General features: G+C 40.4%; 1 protein-coding gene across 7 annotated transcripts in view; it reads right to left on the bottom strand.

Moving 5' to 3' along the window:
* Positions 1-24,048, bottom strand: part of LOC136678192 (EGF-like repeat and discoidin I-like domain-containing protein 3) — a 251,499-nt gene that overhangs the window by 80,283 nt on the left and 147,168 nt on the right. For all 7 annotated transcript variants that reach the window (XM_066656133.1, XM_066656134.1, XM_066656135.1 and 4 more), the window contains one exon: positions 13,652-13,765. In XM_066656133.1, coding sequence (XP_066512230.1) covers positions 13,652-13,765 — 114 coding nt within the window. The remainder of the gene's footprint in view (positions 1-13,651; positions 13,766-24,048) is intronic.

Raw genomic sequence — 24,048 nt, 5'->3', positions numbered from 1 at the left:
TCTCTCCTGGAAAACTGTTTAATGCTTAATTCAGTTAGGAGAGTTTTTGCTCAGTGGAGTAGTAATGGCACTGCTGATACATCCTCAGAATATGTGTTTTAGTGGCCGTGACAACATTGTCCTTGAGCGGCAGGATTCGCCTGGTAAATGTTTGCAAGGCGGAGAGTAAAAAGGGCCAAGATGTCTTCATCACTGAGACAGAGGCAGTGACAGACTTGGAGTGAGGGGAACTGTTGTTCTGTCACTTTCCACCGTGGCTACTCTTTTTTGTGTTCAGCAGTAAGAATTACTCAGAAAATGTTGCAAAGAATCTCTAGCACAATGATGCTAATTAATTAAAGTGGATGTCTAAGCTTGGCAGTACAAAATTGTTTAACCTGCACTATGTGCTGAGTCTGTCTGTAATGGAGGGACACTTGTTAAGAACAGATGCTCATTTAAAAAAAAAAAAAAAAACCTGTCTCAGCAGCAGTGTAGAGAAAGCTGTGAGACGGGAAGCACTGCATAATATTAGAAACCATAAAACAGCAGATCCATATTTGAAGTAAAAGTCCATGTTTTTTCCATTATCTGATTTCCCAGATTCCCCTGATTTCCCTGGCATGGTGGCACAGCAGGTAGTGTCGCAGTCACACAGCTCCAGGGGCCTGGAGGTTGTGGGTTCAATTCCCTGTGTTCGCGTGGGTTTCCTCTGGGTGCTCCCACAGTCCAAAAACACACGCTGGTAGGTGGACTGGCTGGAAGCTGGACTCACTGCGACCCTGAACTGGATAAGCGGTTACAGATAATGAATGAATGAATGATTTCCCAAGTGCATGTTAACACAATGATTGGATTACAGTTATCAAATTATAAAGTGGATGCAAACGCACATATTGTGATGCTTCACTGTAATCAGAAGAAAAGAGCCTTTGTTGTTGCTTCTTAGTGCTCAGCACTGCAGAAACTGCACTATGTAGTTTCTAGAGGCAGTCAGTTATTGCATTTGGGGTAAATTGTGTGGAATTGAAGATGACAGATAATTGGGGCAAAATCTATCAAACTGGAAAAAAACATGGGCTGCCTTTGTCCTGACTTTACCCGTTTGTGTCCTCCAATGCCCTGGAGGCTTTGATGAGTTGATGTATAATCACAGGTGAAATATGGCCTTCATTAACTGACAGAACCATGTTTATAATTCTAAGCTAAATTACTGAATATATGTAAAAGAGGAAGCTTGTCTGGTGAATTCATAGATAAATGTCAGTTTTATGCCCAGGCTTCCTCAACCACAGTCATTAGCAGGCCATAGAAACAGGACTGTAATAGTTAGCAAAGGTACAGTCTGCACTAATGCCCCTGCAGGTCATTGCTATAATATGACTGTAACAAAGTGACCGAGATCAAGGCTTGGGAAAATAACAAGGACCTGGGGAGAGTGGTGACTAATGAACATGTGTTTTGACAGGACACAAAAGCAGCAGCGATGATGAGAAACCCAGGGACGAGGCAGAAATGGTGCGGAGTGGAGTTAAAAGGTCCGGCGGATGGCATTTCTGAGCTTTCCTGCTGCTTCTGTGTGTGAATCATACAGCCAGACTGAGATATACATTCATCCAACAGAATGTACTTTTGCTAAGGCCTCCAATGTCTTTTAATGAAAGATCACTATGAATTTTAAAAAGCAGAATGGTCAAAGAACTGTCCAAAAAAATCCTCAAAATCACTTTTGCATATTCTACCTTAATTCCCCAAGCAAACGGTTTGGATTTTTACACAAACTTCTGTCATCATTTCATTGTTTCTGTCATCTCCAAGGTCTCAGAACCTCAAGCTTGTTATAAGTGTACATAGAGATGAGCCGGTTTTACCAGAACACATAAGAAAAAAATATAACGATATCCTCAAAGCCTCTTATGAGTACTGTTTCCATCAAGCTGTTGAATAACAGTAGCTGTTGAATGCCAGCAGACATAGCTACTGAAGTCCATAACATGCAAATCTGCTATAGCTAAGTAGGTTTGGACCTGGCCAGTGCAAGGGAAGCTTAGGTGGCTGCTGGAAGTGCCAACGGTGGGGCACTGTCTCTGTGGTCTTTGTGGATCCTAGTGCCAAAGGGCTTTGATAGGGACACTGTACTGAGCAAATCAGGTAAAAATAAAACATTAAGCAGAGGAAACTTGGCTGTTGTTACACCATACATTCGGATGCTGCACATCGTAGAGTATATTAGCAAAAGCTGGTGGACATTTGGTTGACCAACATTTGCTCTGAAAATTCTCCTTAGATGCAGTAATTCTTCTAGACCAAGATGGTTTTAAAACAATGCTTTGAAGATTTAATGGCATCCCACTACAAGTGATTAGGTGCTGATTGTTGAATGATTAGTCCTGGATCACAAGGGGAACTCCAGCTCATCACAAATATATTGAAAGCAGCTCCATCACTCTGGAAATCAGTTCTACTTTTCCAAAACCCAATGCTAGGGAGATTTATACCCTTTTAATTGACATTTGGCAGTGGATATTATGATAAACTCATGTGCGGCTGCTCCAGTGTGTCCCATTCTGTTGCTCAGTGGAGTTTATAAGGAGATTATACAGAGTTCTTATGCACATGTTTTGACTTTTTGGTTGTTACTAGGGGTACATATAGTGAACAAATGAAACTGAAGTTAAAGGCTTAGTCTGGAACCAGAATGTTTAGCAATGGAGTTGAAGGGTTTTATGAAACTTCATTAAATGGGCAAAAATATTGGGACAGGCCCAGTCCAATTACTACAGGTGAATAAAATTCCCTCACTAAAGAGCTCACTGAATTCCAGTGTGGTACCATAATGGGATGCCACCATTGCAACATTCATTCATTATCTGTAACCTTTATCCAGTTCAGGGTCGCGGTGGGTCCAGAGCCTACCTGGAATCATTGGGCGCAAGGTGGGAATAAACCCTGGAGGGGGCGCCACACACGGACACTTTGAGTTGCCAACCACCTACCAATGTGTGTTTTTGGACTGTGGGAGGAAACCCACGCGGACACGGGGAGAACACACCATCTCCTCACACACAGTCACCCGGCGCGGGAATCGAACCCACAACCTCCAGACCCCTGGAGCTGTGTGACTGCGACACTACCTCCTGAGCCACCATGCCACCATTGCAACATGTCAGTTCAATATAGTGCAATATATTCCCTTCTAGATATTCCATGATGAATTATGAGTAGTATTATTATAAAGTAAAAATATTAATGAACCACAGCAAATCAGTCACAAAGTTGCAGATCACAAAATATACATAATATACCAAGTGGGGTCACTGACTGCTGAGGTGCACATTGCATAAAAATTGACAACACCCTACTGATGCAATACATGTGGAGCTCCAAAACTGCAAAGGGGGACATAACTCCATATTAATGCCTGTGGATTTAGAATGAGATGTTATAAAAGTATAAAAGTTATAAATGTGTAGGTGTCCCCATACTTTTGTCTGTTTATGGCCAATTCTAGGGAAGCTTAATATTCCATTAAAAAGGAAAAACCAACAATTGGGGGACTTACATGAGGGTTCAGGTGGCCATTCATCTACAAATCTACCTGCTGATGCCCATTACAAATGGACAGAAATCCTCACACTACACACTGCTACATTTAATTTCAGGGGAAATCTGAAATGCTCTCAGGGGTTAGGACCCTGCATATCCACATCTATTAGAATTTTTAGCATCTCCTATCTGCCCAAGGAAGAAAAAAAGGGACGCGCATTTGCCTCGCTGTGCTCCGATTGTTTGGGGGCCGCACATAAGGCATTTTGTTGATATACATCTTCTATTCAATTTGTGGCTTGACATTTCCCTGCTTTTCCCACACGGCAGGTGTTGCATGCTAATATTTACCAAGGCAGCAGCTCGCCGCCAGCTTGTCTCAATCGCTTGCAGGAATCGGACGGGTTGCTGTTTTGGCTCATCCCTTTTTATCCTTCAATCAAAAGTTGGATTTGTGGGGAATCAAAGCAAAGTAATGTCACGGGATAAACTTATGACACCTATATTCACGACACACTCTCGGCGAGCTTTGTCTTTACACTGGCTTCAGAGTTCAGCCGTGTCAAAACAATATCCATGATATATTTTTTCTGTTTTTTTTTTATTTTCTTTCTTTTTTTCCTCGCTGTGCTAATCCTCCCTCTCATTTCTTTTTTTTCTTTCCTCTGTACTGAATGTAAAATTTGAACATCAAAGATATTAGTTTCACAGGCTCTGCCAAGTGCTTATCATTTTAAGCGTGCACACTTCTCTTTAAATACTCTCTATTAAGCCCAGTTTCTAAGTATAGTCCAGTGCGGAGATGGCGCTAACATTTATACACTTGAATGTCAATGTGGCCAACTCCTCTGCAGTTATTCCAGCTGCACCTCTATCACCTTTATACTTGTTCTTGTGGAATTTAAAAAGAAGAGGAGTGCAGTTACTTAATGTGGTCGTTATAAAGCTGAACACTACACACTCCATGACCAGCTGTTTGTTGACATCTGCTCACACAACATTTCTTCTGAATTTATGGTATTTAAAAGGCGGTTGCTTTCACTGCCTGCAGTAACAGCTTTGGCTCTTCTGAGGAAACTTCACAATACAAATTGGAATATTTCTGGGAGAATATGATAGAACTGAGCTAAATATTACATCAGGAGTACAACTGCTGTAAAGCATTTTTGTGTAATGTAGAAATTGAATTAAAAATTCAGACATGATCCTGTTCTCTTTTGTCATTTTTAGGTAACCGTTGCATAGTATTAAAATATTAATAAAAAAAAAAATGAATACCCTAGTCCCCTCCAGGGTGTATTCCCGCCTTGCGCCCGATGATTCCAGGTAGGCTCTGGACCCCCCGCGACCCTAAATTGGATAAGCGGTTACAGATAATGGATGGATGGATGGATGAATACCCTAAGATTATAATCGCTAACACCACCAAAATCACCATTTTTAAGTAATCTAAAACAGAAATATCACGTATTTCCGAATACAATATTATGAACCTAACAAATCCATTCATTTCCCTCACTTCCCATTTCCAAACCAAATTTTTTGTAATTTTTGTTGAATAAAATGACAATTGTCATTGGATTTACTACAGAGCATTTACCATAATATGACAACAGAACAGAACAATGTTTGAGTTCATTCATTCAATATTTTCAACCGCTTATCCAGTTCATGGATTCCTACCTGGAATCACTGAGCGCAAGGTAGGAACACCAGTCCTTCTCAGGGTGACACACACACTCACACACAGGGACATTTTTGAGTCGTCTATCCATCGACCAACATGTGTTTTTGGAACGTTGGAGGAAACCGGAGCACTCCCATGCAGACACGGGGAGAACACACCACACTCACCCACAACCTCCAGGTCCCTGGAGCTGTGTGATGGCTACACTACCTGCTGCGCTACCGGGCCGCTCTTGTTTGAGTTTTGAAGTACAATTCTACATTACATAAAATACACTTTAAAACGTGTTTGTAGTCCTAATACATTAATAACGTTAAGCAGTGCTGTTGGACAATTAGTCCTGGATCACACATGCTACTTCCCCTGATCCTTACAGTGCTGGATGACTCTCCATCTCTCCCTAGATAGGAGATCCGCTGTGCGAGTGTGAGATTTTTTATACCCTTCTAGGTAACACTTGACATTCGTAGCCTCATGTACATGCCTCCAATTATAAATACTATCCATAAATGTTGAGCCATATAACAAAGGACATTAAATACTAATCTCAAAAATAGCATTATCAAGCTATGAGACTCAAGCCTTCTGGGTAGGATTCCTCTTGGTCACTTAAGAGCCACGACTAGACTTCACTCACCAAGTCGGGTTTATTTTCTCACTGGCAGGAGCTGAGATGACAATGTTTCTCTCTAGCTGAAATGATCTGGTGTCTTTAGCTAGATGCCCGCTAGCCACACATCAAAGGAGCTGCATGTGGTGAGCTCAGAATGACCCCGTCGCGTACATCAGCGCTCCAGACAGTGACCATCACTATACACAGCACAGCAAAAGGTAAATATAGTTCATAGAAATGTTCTATTATATTTTTTAGAACATATTTGTTTTAAGGCTTTATGAATGCATTTTGAAAAAATATTAAAGAACATTAAATATTATAGGTGCCTTACTTTGTTAACATGTCAGTGTGGTGCTGTTTAAACACTCACAGAGGTATCATGCACACAATAATCCCCATGGATGAGCTTTTTCAGGTTTAAAACTCACAAATGAGTGGATTCAGACAGCCAGAGATTCTTACATCATAAAGCTAAGGAACCAATCCTATTGCAGGATGGTGATTTTGTGCTGCAGACAAGCAGTAGCTTCTATTGTAGCTGCTGCTAACAAATGACTGACAGATCAAAGTGCTTGGAGGAGAACACTAATGGTGCTTTTGCACTGCATGTAACCTACACGACTTGACTTGCTTTTCCACTGGCCAGATCTGGTACCTGGAACCAGGTATTTTTTTTAGTCCCTGCTCACGCCTGGTACAAATTGAGCTGTGTAGGTACTAAACGGGATGTGTTAACCTTGCAGAGCCCTGATTGGCCAGAGAGATCTGTCCATCAGGATGAAATGCAGAACTCCATCACACCGGTCACATTTATTTTTATTGGACATACAACAACAGCTCGTAACATTATCCTGAGGTGTTTTGAAGAGGTTCAAATGCTTCTTGGGTCGGTGGAACATGAAAATGTCCAGCGAGAGCTGGGTGTGCAACAAGGAAAAATCTGCTAATTTGGGGTGGCTAACGTTGTCGCCACTGTTGTGGTTTTTAAAGGTTGCAATTTCAGTTAATGAATTTCACAACATCACTGGTTCCATTTCATGGGGGAGGTGTGCTAGCGGAAACTTGACCAGGTAAAAGTGAGTCAAACCGTGCCAAGCTGAGCCAATCCCATGCAGTGGACGAGCACAATAACTGCCCAGAACTCCTATGTTAGCTGGCTATCTCATGATGGCTAACACAGTACTGGTGCTGAGGAGAGAGGGAGGGCCATCCACTCCACTGAGACCACTGTAAAACTCCAGAACCCAATCTATCCAGGTTCATATTCACCCAATAATGCACAAGAAGGATCACTAATCCGTAGTGTGCTTCCAGGGTAAAACATGACTGAGATTATACTATTGTCTCTATATAGATATTTATTTTTAGATTTTGAAACAATGATGGGAAAAAGCTTTGATAATCAGGAAAGTCTGTTCATGCTTTGCAAAGAAAAACAGCTCTGAGCTAGAGATGCTGTTTATAAATGCAGATGAGCAAAGTATTGCACGGCATTGCAAAGCCTACATTAAGCCTGCAGTGGAAAAGTCTAAAATGTATGGCTTTCTCACATGTTACTGACTGTGACAGTTAACTGAGATATAAGAACCATGACACCCAATATTAGTCAATACAAAATGTCCAAAATGAACTGGAGTAATTAATTCATTAATCTGGACTCATACCCCCATCAGCCATAACATTACTACCACCTTGTTTCAACTCATTGTCCATTAACTGTATATGTGCACTTACAATTATAATGACAGACTGTAGTACATCTGTTGCTCTGCCTCCTGTTCGTCAATGTTCAGTCCACCACACAGCAGGCATTTGGGTAGTTTTAGTTGCTAGACTAATCTCATTTTATAGCAGGACAAACTGGAAATTTTTAATGAGCTTTGATATATATTGATTGAAGGTTCATTCAGTATAATTCAATATCAATATGGTTTGACAAAATACGCAGAAGTCTTAGGCACTAAAGATAATTATTAGTATTTAAAATTAATTATATTATATAATCTAAATTATATAATAACAATAAATACAAAATCTTAGTAGTAAATATAAAATATGAGCAAGTGTAAATGTGTTGGTATCCAGATGTTCTCCGTGATTGTATGGATTTGCTAAATCAAAAGCACAACTGATTTAAAATAATCAAGTATTTATTAACATCTAAAGCTAGGCATTGGATGATAACCTCAAATAATACTGGACTGGAAAGAGTTAAACCAACACATTCTCCCCAGAATAATTTTTAATCTAATATATATGTATATATAATGATGATGACCATGATGACAACCACATTGTCCAAGAAATAGCTATGAATTTAATGGTACACACTTATGAAACTGAAAACTGGAAAAAATGGAAGGAGTAGAGATTAGCTTTCAGCCCAGAGGAGATTTCATAAAAAACGTTTCAATTCACATTCACATTCCTGATGCTTTCTCTTGCTGGGTTTCTCTCTCTCTCTCTCTCTCTCTCTCTCTCTCTCTCTCTATCTCTCTCAGGTGTCTTCCACCTCTTGTCGAGAAAGAGTGCCTACAGTCACCCAAAAATACAGCGAGTGTGTTGAGGCAGGCAGGTATTATCCTGTCTCTGTCAGCCAAGAGAGCTTAGCAGGGTTCTACTCCACTTCCACGCCTCCACATTCAGATTTAACTCAGTGCTACCTTTAGTTACTAGTACTCTTCATGCACCTCCGTATTTCCAGCAGTAAGAGAATTTCTTCTAGTCCAGGATTTACATTAATGAATGTTATTTCTGATCTAGAACATATTCTCTTTGTGTCTGTAATTTTGCCCATACTCAAAGGCAGTTTAGATACACCTCCAGAAAGTTATGTCATCTCTCTCTGAATGGGAGAGACCTTCATATCCTAACATCTGTAGGAAAGTATGGGTACCATGTGATGAATGAACAGTTTAAACATGGATAGTGAAAGTTTGCAAGTAATCTGCCATGTTACATCTCAGAATGTGTATACGTCATCCCTTGGGTGTTCCTGATGTGACATAGAGCTGACTGAGGCTGTTTATTATTGGTTGACAGTGTCCTTAAAGACTCCTCCCACAAGACAACAAGTGCCATAGAAGCAGGATCCCAGTGTCCTAGGTTTAATCTCCACCTAGCATGAAATTCTGTGAAGATCTTGATGTGTTCTCTCTGTGTCTGTGTGGGTTTCCTCTGGAGCTGGTACATAAGCAGATTGGCTGTTTGAAATTGTCCACGGGAGTGTGTGTTGGACTGGTGTCCTATCCAGGGCATGTTCCAGCCTTGCTCTCAGTGACTCTAGGTAGGCTCCATACCCACCGTGACCCTCAGCAGGATGAAGCTGTTACACAACACTAATAAATGAATGAATGAATACGTTTACAACAGCCACAACCACTGCACTACTGCACTTTTAATAACCGTAGATATTTGTTCAGAGTACAATTTGTATTTAAAATTTGTATATATAAAATAAATATATAAATATGACAGTGTTTTGTAGATGAACATGTGCATGACATTCCGCAGAGTCGGACTGGTTCAGAAATAAATTAAATAAAGCAGCCCGAGGCACTGACTGGGATAAATGAGCTGACAGAACTTGATGACAAGATGCTAGAAAACTCCATCTACATTTTCTGTCCAAAGACAAAATTGATGAGCAAATATAGCGTTCAAGATGTGTCTGCATTTCCTGCTGCTATTTCACAGTGTCTCATGTTTCATGCTCAGCAGTAAACAGTATTTTTTTGTTAAGAAATTTGTCCAAAACATGTACAAGTTCAATAAAATGTGATTATACTGATGTATTGATATTCAGTCCGGCACATCTGCATTTTCAAGCCATAACTCATGCCAAGCAGTGGTAAGTGTAATATGAAATTGCAATGAGAATATCCACACTGTTTCATTTCAAACACTGTCACGGAAGCACAAGCCAAAATATGCAAACATTCCGACAATATGTTCACGTCGGCCGCGCGGTGCCGCTCTACAGTAAATGTCAAAGGAAATTGTAGTGACATTTTCTTTGCGGAGGAAAGGTTGCTATCTGCAGGCGTCGGTTAATTTGCCAAACACCAGTAGCAGTGACACCTGTCTTGAAGAGCAGGGTGGTCAATTTAGAGGAACATTCTCAGGGGGTCACTGAGTTGAAAAAAGGGCCTTTGTTTGGGCCTGGTTTAATAAAAACAAATGCGAAGAGCAAAGCTGGTTCAGTTGGCTAATAGCTGATGTGTGTTAGTGGATTGAGAGACTGTCTTTCCTTCGTCAGATGATGAACACTGCTGGTGATTGAGGCAAATCCCAAATGTTCACAGCAGCTGTCCTTCACACTGTGTGAAAAATTCACGATGAATGAACCAATAGAAATCCTCCAAATTTACCTGTGATAAAACTTTTTTACATTAATTCCCTTTGTAAACGTTAAGAAGGTTTGCCTTCAATTAATATCTTGATAAAATATCCCATAATATCACGTTTCACCTCTCCCTTCAACCTCTGACTGAAATGAGCTCAGAGGCCCTCCCCAGTGCTGTGTTTAATTCAGTGTCAGTAAAGAAAGAAAATGCAGTATGACTTATGACTCCTGTGACTTCAAGTGAAGCGGAACATAGGGGTTACACAGAGTTGTGATAGTCACTGCTTTAGTAGCTGCTTTGTTGAGGATCAGTTTACATTTAAAGGAACACTACATGGAATTTTTACCTTAAAATTACAGCTTCAAAATCATCCGGATGCTTCACTAATCTCTAAGACGGGCTCCACACTATGTAACTTTTGGAGGTGGGAAGGAAACCACAGCCATTGATTTACAGAACAGTGCTAGAAAAGTGAATTACACTCTGCAACTGTAGGGGGAGCACAGGAGAAAAAATTACACTTTACCTGGTGTTCCTTTAAATAAGAATCTATTATTTATTTTTTTTAAATTGCTCTGATTTTGTGCGATATCTTACATACATAACAGGCAGCTCAGGATTGTCCTGCCTCCTCATTTCAACCTCTCCAGTCATAACACTGGTTATGAGTTAAATACAGTGTCAAACAACACATAAGTAAGAGCACTGAGTAAATGGCCAAAATGAGAAGCAAGAGAACCAAGTAAAATGAGCTAAAAATCAGTGTTTCTGCCCCTTGTTCCTCACCTGGGCACCTTGCCTTTAGACCAAACAGAGGCTCATTCTTAATAAAGGAACAGGCACTGAAACCTTTAATTCTGGGCTCTTTAGACAGGGGGAGGACGTGGCTGTGCTGTTTGATCCTTGTGGTATTTTGACCAAAGCATTCCACAAACATCTCATTAAGACCCCAAAGTGTGGTCCCACTTTAAATCTAACTCTAAAACTAAACCTAACTTTCATATGAACACCAAAGTTGCACCTGAGTGTTGCTGATGATGTAATTGTTAAGACTGATATAATTGTTGGTTTCTAAATGCATTAAACAGTGATGAAGGGAGCGACAAAGGAGTTTTGTGATGCAGCAGCCTTTCCTGTGGAGCCCTGTGTTGTAGATTCCCTTATTCAAGCTGGGTATGTTTGGAAGCGGGGCTTTATTTGAATGGATCCATCTCAGTTGAGTGTGAGCTACAGCGAGAGTCCCCGGGCACCACCTCGGAATACTACTCGCTCATGTCTGTATCCTCTCTTTCCCAAAAATTTGCATATTTCATTCTCAAGAGGAAGGAGGCACGTCGCCTTCGCTCTCGAACAAAGACGTGAGGGATTTGGAACGGCACCATGCAAATGATTTGGAGAGGCAGGCAGCTGTAGAGAGAGAAGCAGGTGGCAGAGATTTTGCACCACATACAGGGTAAAACCAGGGCACAGAAAGTACCAGTCAAATCGGCTATGGGAATTTAACCACCATCGATTTTTTGGAAGCGTAGAGCTTTCTAAAAGGTCTCGGGTCAAGCCTGACTCCGAGTAGCTATACTGCCTTCTCTGAGCTGTTACAGTGGTTCATGAATATTCATGCGGCATCCGAATGCAATAATGCCATGGTAACGCTGGACGAAGGCTCCGATGTGTTTATTGAGTGCAGGGTGATGAACTGTGCAGCATCGACGGCTGTTCTGAAAAGAGAAATTAAATTGTTCTGGAGCTGTACAGTAATAATGGTGAATGTTGATGGCAGTTGTAGAGGCCTTGTCGCTTATTTAATAAATGTTTGGTGCTATCTCAAATAAGTTTGAGAAAACTAATATCCTCCCTCATTCACAACGATAAGACATTTCTTCCCGAGGTGAGGACATTCTTCTTTCTCTCTCTCACTGCTACCTCTTCTACCTCTCTCTCACGTTTCTGCTCTCTTTTGCTCTTTCTGACCCTAAATCCCTTTGTCTTGGTCTGTCTCTCCTTTTTCTATTTCACGTTCACCCCTCCTTTTGTCTTTCACTTTGCCCACACTCTACCCCTCTCTCCCCCCCACTCTCTCTCTCTCTCTCTCTCTCTCCCTTTCCTTGTCCCCCTATCCCCATCTCTCTAAAAATAGCAAAAAGCACAATGGTGCTGTGTAAAATAGCTCAGCTCTGGTGATTAAAAGCTTGTCATTAATGTCTTTGAATGTGTTCAACCCTTTTGAGACTTAGATTTATTTTTTATTATATTCCATCTCTTCAGTTGGATGATACCAAAATAGCAGCATGGAATCTAACCGCGTTCCTTCATGTGACCGTCAGTAAGAGTGGCACCAAAGGCTAAATGACACATCACTGTAATGTGTGTGTAAGAATATGCATGTTTACTTTTATGACTGAATATTCACATGTGCCTTTTCTGACATAACGTGCCTTTGAAATGTTCTTCTGAAAACTCTACACACAGCAAAGAGGTAAACTCTGTCCTGGGTATGACAATGTCATCTATCAACTAAAACCCCACCACTAGCATTTGCCCATAGCTTCTCAAATCTCACCAATAATGTGGTAAAGGCAGTGTGATGAGTCTTTTATGAGCCGAGCCTCATTGTTGTGGCTTTATTTTTAACTTAAAGAATCAGAGTCCCCATTAAATCTAAAGGGAACCTGATAAAGGTCTGCACAAGGGAGTAATGAGGCTGATCAGTTTGTATCATAAACAGTTAATCAGTGAAGTAAAATTCAACTCTGTCCCTTTGGGCATTATGACATTGACAGAGTAAAGAAAGGCACTTCTCTGGAGGTAAACCTCTCCTCTACGTCTCCACATTTTAAGCTTAGATCAGTCCAGCCATGCACTTTTATACACCACCAAATAGGGTTCCGTCTAACAAATGAAGAACTGTTTTTGGTGCTTTATAGAACCCTTTTCTATAAAAGGGTTCTGATGAACACTTTCATGATGCAAATAACTCTTAATCTTCAAGTGTGTATGGTTATATATAGAACCAGTTCATTTACTAAAGAACCCTTGCAGAACCATCATTAAGTGTGTAGCCACAAGACACCCACTATGTCACTGTACACTTCTCTACTATGTGTTAGCTAGGTCCTGAGAACCATGATCAAGAAAGTCTCGATATACACGTTTCTTCAGGCTAGTCATGATTTGTCCAGCCAGTCTCAATATACCCACTACCTCAGACTAGATTACATATGCTATATTCTAGCTTGGCTAGTCTTTGGCAAACAACTATCAAGACAGTGAGCCCAAGTTACCCACTGTATCAGACTAAGCTATACAGTTATGTGTTTACTTGGCTAGTCTGGCGAAACATTATCAGCAAGTGAGAGCACCCTCTTCTTCACGCTAGACTGCATCACTGACACAATGTCAACAAACACATGAGCACACCGAAGCACTATATACAACAAAACACAATGTTTCAGCTAATACAGAAGGGATGTAAATACTTACTATACTGGCAGTTTCTTCCCATGTACTCCCCCGGGCACTCGCAGGAGTAGTTGGCCACCAGATCAGTGCAGATTCCTCCATTTTTGCATGGATCCCTTTCACATTCATTAACATCTGCCAAACACAAACACACACAAACTCAATTATAGCTTTGTATCGGCCATCGAGGCAATTAGTGGCCCATCTCTCATTGAAATGCACTGGTGGGGAGTGTTTATTGAGCCTGGCCTGTTTCGTTATTTGATATTTACTTCTCCCCAGATAAAAGAGGAAACTACTTCATCAAATTAAATTAAGACAACAGACCGGAAGAAGCTGGTGACTACTGATGAGCAGAGTGAGAGCATGGCCTTAGTCAAAAGTCTTTGAGGGAGTGTTGAGGTACAATCATGTGTCAGAATCTTTGGCTCATTTTAGAATTTTTGGAAAAAATTGGTCCTAAAATATTGTAATGGAAATATACAAGTGAAGTCAGTACTTCAAAATCTGAACTTTAACCGTAGATGGATGTGGGTTCATTACAATTTGGCAAACAACAGGTCACTGTTACACCTTGTTATAAATGAATATTAATAACTTGTTTACATTCAATAATAAATTGTAAATCACTTATAATCCTTTATAAGTGTAGTCATATTCTAAGGTGGCAATATATATTAAATACAACTGAACTAGAAGCCCCCATTAAATCTATTTCTTAACCCTAAACCTAGCTCTAACCTTAACCTCAAAGCCACACTAAACCCACACCTACTACTAAACCTGTCCCTAATCATAATATTGTTGATAATAAACTGAATATCACCAGAGGTTTTGTGAATCATTTAATTATTTGTAGATAATTTTACAGGGGACCATCCAAATAAAGTGGGACCATTATAATAAATAATAAATTTAATATAATATCTGGACACAAATAAAGAAAAGCTAACAACAAAGCATCAAAAAGCAAAGTGTCCACTCAAATGTCCCATACTTACAGTATGTGGTTGTGTGAAAGTCAAGTTCAAAGTGGAGAAAACGAGAACAATGTGCAATATTTCACACCTGGGAAAAACCCTCAGGGTGAGAAATCTGGACAAAGGTGAGTATAAAAAGACAGGGGATGCATAAAGCTGTGCTCTCCTCTATTCCTGTTTCAGGAGATGCATTCAGTGGTTAGTACATACTGTAGAGTTATGTTTCTAAAGCAAAATCAACCACCAGTGATCTTTAAACTTATATTTAAAAATAAATAAATACTGGCCATCAAATGCACAGCATTATACCTCTGATAATGTGCTTTGACAGAATCCACAAATTTATACAATTTGTATAATTCATATATCCATCATTGTCCTCTTCCTTCAGTGCTCAGTATGCATTATACAAACAAGTCATAAGACATTAGGGAGTCCCTGTAGTTTCAACCAAACTCATTACTAGTCACTGCAGGCTAATGGTTTCCTGCCATCCTCCAAATGTTACATAGTGCAGATTCTGTGGTGCTGAGCCCAGAGTAGCAGTGATTGAGACTCTATTCTCCCAAATGCACATAAGTGGAGCATCACAATGACTTGGAAACTGCAATGTTAGGGTAAAAAACCTAGTGCATGTTTATACCTAGTGTTTCTTATTGTTAGTTTTTTTGGCTTTTTGACCATAGCTCTCTGGATCACTGATGGAGATGAAGAGGACTACGGGAGGGAGGTGACCGGATTGGTAGCATGGTGTGAGGACAACAACCTCACCCTCAACACAGACAAGACGAAGAAGTTGATAGTGGATATGAGGAAAAAGAAAAGACATCATCAGCCACTGTTCATTCGGGAGCTTGAAGTAGAGAGGGTGAGCAGCTTTAAATACCTGGGCATCCACATCAGTGAGGACTTCGCATGGACATTGAACACCATGCAGCTGGTCAAAAAGGCTCAGCAGCAGTTGTATTTCCTGAGGAGGCTGAGAAAATTTGGGATGTCACCCAGAATCGAGAGCCTCTTGACCAGCTCTATCACCGTGTGGTATGGCAGCACGACTGTGATGGACCAAAAACGCTTGCAGAGAGTGGTGAAGACTGCTGAGAAGATCACCAGGACTCCACTACCCTCTCTGCAAAGCATCTACCACCAGAGAGTCCGAAGGACAGCTGCCTCCATCCTTAAAGACCCCATCCACCCCCAGCATGGACTGTTCACACTTCTGCCCTCAGGCCGGAGATACAGAAGTGTCAAATGCAAGACCACTAGGTTAAAGAACTCTTTCTTCCCCACTGCCATCAGACTCCTGAACCTACCTCAGAAATAACTCTGCACTTTACTGTCAACATGTTTACATCCCTCTGTCATTTACTGTCACACAAACGACTGTTTCTACTTATTGCTGTTTTTGATTGTAGCACTCGTTCACTTTACCATTCACCCATGTATAAAATCTCAGTCAACTTTGGACTTTATTAGTTATCTAGTTATTCGTTGTATTTTCTCTTCCATGTGGCATTCTTGGTGAGGAGCAAAAGAAAGAATTTCATTATACATGGAACCTGTTCCTTACTGTGTAAATGACAACAAACTCTTTGAACTTGGATACAGTCTTCATGAAGCAATATCTTGAACAGTGTTTGCTCCCAAAACTGCTAGAATTTTTTTTAATTATTATTATTTTTATAAACAACAGTCAACAGTGGGTTTTGGGAGCGATGGCTGTTTAAGATGTTACTAGTTTAAAAAAGACAATATTAATGCTGTGGTAGTTAGGATATTGATTAGTTACATTTAGTTGGGGGCACCCAAGTTCTTAAAAAAAAAAACAAAGGCAACTGGAGAAAAAAAATGAATATGTCTGTGCTACAGAAGACTGAGGTACCACTGTCTTAATTAACGAGATTTGAGTAGACATATTTGCAGCATGTGTAACAATGAGTCAGTCCTCATTTTGGCTGGAGGGCTCTTTTAACAAAATATAAATAATGTTTATTCCTAAAATGTAATGGTGAAAAGTGCATATTCCCTGGAAAAGCAGTGTATCCTGAGCTCTAATGCTGACTGCAGCATCCATCCCTTCATTAGCACCTACAGTTGGATGGGAAATCCATCATTCCATAGATACATCCATGTACTGGCACATGTCATAAGCCCCGGAGTTTCAATATCGGCATGCGTCCCGAGCAGCTCACGTTCAGCCGCGTTAGATAAGACATGGGCCTGCAGTGGCAATCTCTCGCTTTTTCGCTCCATCATTGCCAAGCGGGACGAGAGACACTGAGAATGAAGAGCAGCCCTCTTCAAGCGAGACTGAGCTCATAAGTGTATGATCTCCAGAGAGAGAGAGAGACAGGCAGAGAGAGAAATGGAATCAGAGTGAAAGAGAGCTAGAACAGCATGCAGTCTCCAATAAAGCGATCAAGGGAGGAAGGAGAGAAAATGGAATGAATGAGGGGAAAACGAGCAGACAGACTGGCGCTGGAGCGGCCCTTTATCTACAGCAAGATGTGTGCAGATGGCCCTATTGATATTCCAGCCCATGCTAGGCCACCACGGCACTTTGCTAATCTCCGCCACAAATTAGCCCCATCAAAAAGCACACCTCTGGCTTTACTCCCTTTTGATTAGACTGAGTGGAGACGGATGGCGGCTTTCGGCGTGAGAAACAATCACACCCTGTTTCGCCAAGAGGGCAGAGGAAATGCTGAGCCATGGAGGAGAACAGCGTATTACCTGTGAACCCACGGAAAAAGACCCATGGTATGCAGTGTAATAATTACACAGCACATTCTTCTCATGGGCTGAGCATCAACAGGTGTAGATCAGTGAAAAACCTGTGTTTGGTCAACAGATGCATATAAATATTTGACATAATGTGAGTATACCTGACCCTTTTACTCAGTCCAATGTGCACTATTTCAACAGGATTGTCATTTAGAGTTCACCTCCAAGCATGTTGAGCTTCACAGGAGCTATTCAAATAAGAAAGATGAGGTACATGTTTTTCAGATGTGCTCATCCACATCCTCCCAGTTTGGCAGCAACAGATGATTGAAATGTGAACATCAGGGAGCAACCTGAATATAGTTACAAATAATAATAATAATAATAATAATAATAATAATAATAATTAAAAAAAAATGCAATTTCCTCCACATTCCATATATTGTCACTGTCTAAGCAAAAGCATGTTTCTCTGTTTTTCTTGACTTATAGTTTACTACATAATTTGAACACAATTATCCTTCATATTGTTTGAAGATTTATTGATAAATGGACTAATAGAAATGCTCCAAATATAAATATTTTTACATTCACCTCTACTGAAAGTTTCCCTTCTCCTGTAAAGTTACAATTTTGGAAGATACACCTTTTCAATTGGACAGCGACAATATGTATCCTCATGAGAAATCAGCCTTAAACTTACCTCTAACTCTAACACTGTCCCTAATCCTAACCATAGCCCTAACCCTACTAACCATACCCCTGGCACAATAACCCTAATACAAACTCTAATCATGACCATTAGACTAACTCTAATCTTACTCCTGTGTAACCTTCTCCCAGAAAAGTTTACAGCAGAGTTTCTGTTTCTTTTTCAGGCACGTCACCAATAATTTGCGTAAATTAAGCCAAACAGCATCAAGGACAAGAGCTTACTTGGAAATTGTACAATAGGTGTGAATAAATATTATGGAATAAATAAAGTTTGTGAGAAGGATTACGTCCAATCTCATTTGCTTCATTATGCACTCTTTAAAAGCACTCCTCTGACCAGCATTCCAATTGTGCCTTTTTTTTTTACCAGCAGAAGCCACCTGAACTCCAGCCCAAGTCCGTCAGAGTTCCCCTTTCTTGCCTGGCACAATTCTAGCATGATCCACACTCATTAGCAGTATCTGTGGGGCTCTGTTAATCACATACTAGTCACGTGCTACTTTTGGAGGCCTTGTTGAATTCTAAATGCTTACAGACTCAAGTCATTTACATTTACAGCATTTAGCAGACACTCTTATCCACAGAAGACTGCTCACAAAAGTGCTTAGTCAATAAAAAAACAGTAAATACTCTATTAAATCTGTTCAGTGTATACAACATTTAAATGTCCCTAACACCAAACCCCACTCTTCATCGATGTCACTGAGACATTTTAGAGTGGTTTAGGAAACAGTATGACTTACTAAGAACTTTTAAAAGGCGTGAACAAAACTCCAGAAGGTAGCTGAACGCAACAGGCATTCGCTTTCATAAAGGTGGCAGAGCTCTCCAGCTTCTGACCACTAATGGGCAGGAAGTAGAGCGAGTGAGCAGTTTCAAGCTTCTTGGCACAGTAATCTCCTCCACTCAGAGCACTTACATTGTCAGAAAAGTCCATCAAAAACTTTTCTCTTTGCTCCTGCTCCAAAAGCCTGGGGTTTCCAGGCAGGGGATGCTCCAGGTCTCTACAGCTCTTTCTCTACACTCTGTAGAGGAAAGCTGCCTTTGGAGCAAAGCCACTTAACCTTTCATTGGATGGTTCTCTAAAGAGCTGTTTTTATACACAGGATGGGTGAGACAAGCCTTGTTTAAAGTTTTAGAACCCTTCTTGTAACAACGCTGTAAGCGCTGAAGGTTGTCCCTAGGTCTGTGCACACGAGCCCAGAACAACTCAGGAACCTTTGTTGTGGTCTGAACACCAAGAAACCTGAATTAAATTAAAAACACTCAAGGATGAGCATGGCAAAGTGGTGATGCAGTTAGTGGAGCTGCCACACAGATCCAGGGTCTCTGGGTCCTGGGTTCAGTGTGTGAATTTGTCCACAGATATTTCTGTGTAAGTGACCAGGAGAGGAGGTGTGGTGCCCTGCAATAGACTGGGCCCTGCCCAAGGTGTGAGTCCATCACTAGTTTGCTTGCCATACCACAGCCCTGTGGAGAAAATATAAACTCTGAAACTCAAAAGGTGGGAACCTCTGACAAGGGGAAAATAACTGGACGACCTTGCCTTTAATTAGGGGGCACATTTTACACCCCATGTACCCTGAACATTTAATCCCAAGAGACCACCATGAACTCACCCGAGGCAGTATACAAATCTCATTTGCTCTGTTGGTAGAGCATTCCCAATGTCAAGCACGCATAGTTTTTTTCACCAAGTTCTGCAGGTTCAAGGTGTTCCACTGTGGAAGGGCAATGCCATCCTGTACCTGAAAGTTCAATTTCTCCTTACCAAATTTGACCACGTTTTGCATTTCAGGATTTCCTTGGCATCCAGGGGGCTGGCTCTGGAAGATCAAGTAGACCAGTGGTACCCACCATGACATTTCCAAGCTGCCAAGAGTAGACATAGTTAGCCCCTGATTACCCCACCCTCTACATTGGATGAGTATAGGGCTATATCATAAAATAATTATTAAAGCCCAACTTTGTGGAATCTTTCATCCAGAATGGTTGGTGTGTGTTTGTAATCATGAGTATGTATGGCCAAGACTTTGATATGAATGGATCTATGAAGTAAAGAAGCGGAAATGCCTAGAGAAGAGGAAATAATTGCCGCCACATTGAATCAAGAGTAAACCAGGCGGCGTTCTGTCACAGTGTGTGTCGTCAAGCGCATTGTAGTCCCTTGAAAAGAGACGAGTGCACAGTCAGATGCTCCTGGGTAAATCTTCTTTGATGTTTGATATCGCAATCGTCTTCTCATTGACTCTACAGCTCCCCGTAGAGTCTGAGAGAATGACACTGCTGTTTTTTCACCGGGAAAGCTCTGAAGGGGTTTGGTTGCAACCGATGGCGTCTGTAGTTAATTTCACCATCCGCTCAAATATGTCTGTGACATCTGTGCGTCAATACAATTTGATTACCTCTCAAACAGCCGCCAGATTTACGGCAGATAATGACAAACATTAATGCTAGAATTTTCAAGAGGCTAATGGCTTAATGATGATTCGCTCTTGCCAGAGTCAGTAATGCACTCTTGAGTCATCATTTTGTCAGGTTAATGATTGCTAATGAGAGCAGTAGGACTCTCTCGCTAGAATTAATTAAAACATAATCCCTTTTGATTGTGAAAATCTCCTGCCATCAAGATTGCATCCTCCTGACAAGTGCTTGTTTGCCCATTTCCAAGCTAATAGCATGTTTGGTGGCTAGAGAGAAGAGTATATGTAATGCATTTCTTTTTTTTCCCCTCGCAGTAATGGACCCACAGAGATGCACAGTATAATTATGGTGTGGCAGTACTGCAAATCAGACTCTAGGTCCTTAAAAGGCAATTTACCAGAGAGAACTCATTCCATGTTTCTTCACTTTCATCCACTACTATCCTGGAGAGCTGAGGCCACACTAATACACTTTATATTGTTACTGTCTGAACATAATCTCAATTTTTGCCATTATCTTTTAAAAATATTACAAGGAATTTGCATTGTCACCAGCCAACACACACTTGGGGCAAATACTGGCAACCCACCTGGGAACTAACTATTTTTGCCCAGTGTTTAAAAGTTGGCACCAGGATCAGTGATGGGACCAGGATAAGTCAAAAAAAAAAATAATAATAAAGGTGAGCAATGCTATAGAAGAAACACATTTGGTTCCATAAAGAACCATGTTGCTAATACCTTTAAATGGTTAAAGCACCTTAAGATCAAGTGATGGGTTTTTAAATCTTTAAAAGGTTCTACACACTCACACATATCTTAAACAAACAGTTTTTATGGAACCAAAAGAGATTCTTCTGTAGCATCGCTCATAGAATTCTTTTTAGCGCCTGTAGTTTAAGGGCTTAGAACTTGAACCCTCTTGAGTGTATAAAACACTATGGCCCCATGTAGGCCCAGGGTCTTACAATCGGTTGGATCCCTTTGATCAATTTGCCTTTCAGTCTCATCATTTACATCTGCTTTGAAACCAGAAACAACAGTAGTGTTTTTAATTCACTGTATTCACTCTTACAACCCAAATATGCACACTGTGATTTCACTGTGCACTAGGCTTTTGCTGTGAAGGAAAAAATAATGCTGAAAAAGAGCTGCGAATGACAACATTAGACTGATGTCCTCTCATATAATCAGCCATTATGGCTCTTAAACTACTTTCCGAAGTTGAATGTTGGCAAAGCTCTGCTCAACATCCATCTGCAGCCTACTGTGCATGAAGCTAAAGGCCAAATGCAGCTCTGTCTGATGAATGTCTGCGGGTGGAACTGCACTATTCTCCGTTCTGCTTTGTGCTGGGACTGGAAGCAACCAGCAGAGTTCAATAATAACACATAATGCAAAATGAAATATGTGGAAGCTCATGAATGGATGTCGATATGGGAAAAGCCACGAGGGCCAAAAGTAAACCTCCTGCTTCAAGGACTTCAAACACATCGTGCTTTCTGATGCTCAGCCCCAAAACACTGCTGTGCAACCATTTAAATCCTGGAGAGGGGCCACTGACAGCTGGTCATAACCGCGGATCGAAGGCAGAAATCTGGACTTTGAAAAGGGGACCTGCTGTGAATGTGGAATATGGACGTGTCCTGGTGAAGTCAGAGGCCAAGTTTAATTTATATAATATCCAATCAAATGGTCACTAGCCAAGCAGTAATTCACTTTCATTAGATGTTTCTGAGGATGCTGAATGTATAATCATCTACCAGAATAAAAAATTAAAGAATGGAAATGAAACCGAAATTTGATTCTGTCCATCTTTCCACAGTGAAAAAATTATTCAAAATTAGGTTAGTATTAGTATGTGTTGCATAGATACGAGTGGATCCCACACAGCAGTGCTACTCGAGGTTTCAAACCCCTCAGTGTCACTGCTAGACTAAACATAGTAAACCAAATATAAACATCCAACCAAACATCGTCCAGTGGGCAACATATTGCTTTGTGGTGGTTGCCGTCATGTCCACTGAAGAACAGGGTGAAAGAAGACTAGCAATGGAAGTAAAGAACTACAAAGTGCACCGATATGATAAATGGAGCTGATGCACAATGATTGCAGAAATAATGAGATGGTTTTAATATAATGGCTGATTCGTGTAGATATACAGAAAGACAAGATCTTAATATGACAGTACATTACATTTAACCAGACAGAAATGTCTTAAAGCCATAGTCCCTGCATTAGAGGAAGGCTTTATGGTAGATGCTGATTGATGGATATTATTCTGTCAATCAGTAGCTGTGAACGTGCTAAGATTAGCAACAGCACTAGCATGGATAACTACCATCCACAAATTACATTATAGGTCACACCCTCATGGGCTACAGTCCCCACTAAGCTATCAATCATCTCTATTGCCTTCTTACTGCTAGGAAATACATTTACTGTGTGTATATGTAACTTTATTTAATGTTATTTTGTGGGCTTTTATTATAGAACCAAATTATTGAAGGCTTTACATGTGTGTGAGGGCTTTTATGTGAAATTTAATTTAATGTTTTCTGTATATTCTATAGGTACTTAAAATCTCTATACATTTTATGTGCCATGCCCTAATTTGTTTCTCCACATAATTTAATAGGCTTTATTTATTTATTTATTTATTTATTATTATTAATATTTTTATTTTTTGTACATGCATTTAAGATTGATCTCTTTTCTGATTGGTAACAGATAGGTTACAAATTAGTATTAATTAGTACATATATGATTGAAAGGAGTAGCTCACATATTTATAACAATTGTACATAGTAGTATTGTGATAACATTATGATATCTAGTTATTAGTAAACTCCCATCCACTGGTGGGGCTGTTTTGTTGCAGCATATGTTCACTCTCTGTAATGTATTCAAGAATTCAAAGGATTGTATAAACAGTACTGTAAATTGTGGAGGGAAAACATTACACAGAAGACAATACTGCCATTTCTATCTTTTATGGTTAGAGTAATGCTTTGGGTTAGTGCTAGGGTCAGAATTAGGGTTAGATTTAGGATTAGGGTTAAGTCTAGGGTTGGGATTAGGGTTTAGTGTTAGGTTAAGGATTGTGTTTAAATTTAGGTAATTGGTTCACGTTAAATTTACAGTTTGAGATTAGGGTCAGGATTAGTGTTGTGTTATGGGTAGTGTTAGTGTCATGGTTAATGTTTAGATTAGGATGAGGATTAGTGTTGAGTTATGGTTGGGTTTAGAATTAGGATGATCTTCAAAGAAAAGGTGATGCTTTGGAGTAGATGCACATGAGCTATTAGCACAAAGCTTGGTCTAAGGGGTTATACTGTCTCTGAAAGTTGGGCTTTGGAGCAGCATTACTGCATTCTCTGGAGTCAAGGACCTCCATCCAGTACCTTTAGGAAAAATTGGAGTGGCTTTTGTGTTCCAGAGCTAATCATTGACCTGATCATTGAGTTTTAGAAGATTTTCTTTTGGTTCAGCACACTTTTGGACAGCAAAAGAAACCCATAAATGCTTAATAATTTTTGTGGACTTAAAATGTTTAAGGTCTGCCGCCTTTAACAA

This window comes from Hoplias malabaricus, chromosome Y (assembly GCF_029633855.1).
Source record: "Hoplias malabaricus isolate fHopMal1 chromosome Y, fHopMal1.hap1, whole genome shotgun sequence".
NCBI lineage: Eukaryota > Metazoa > Chordata > Actinopteri > Characiformes > Erythrinidae > Hoplias > Hoplias malabaricus.
The sequence above is the reverse complement of the archived record's forward strand: the minus strand, read 5'-3'. Positions and strand labels throughout refer to the sequence as shown.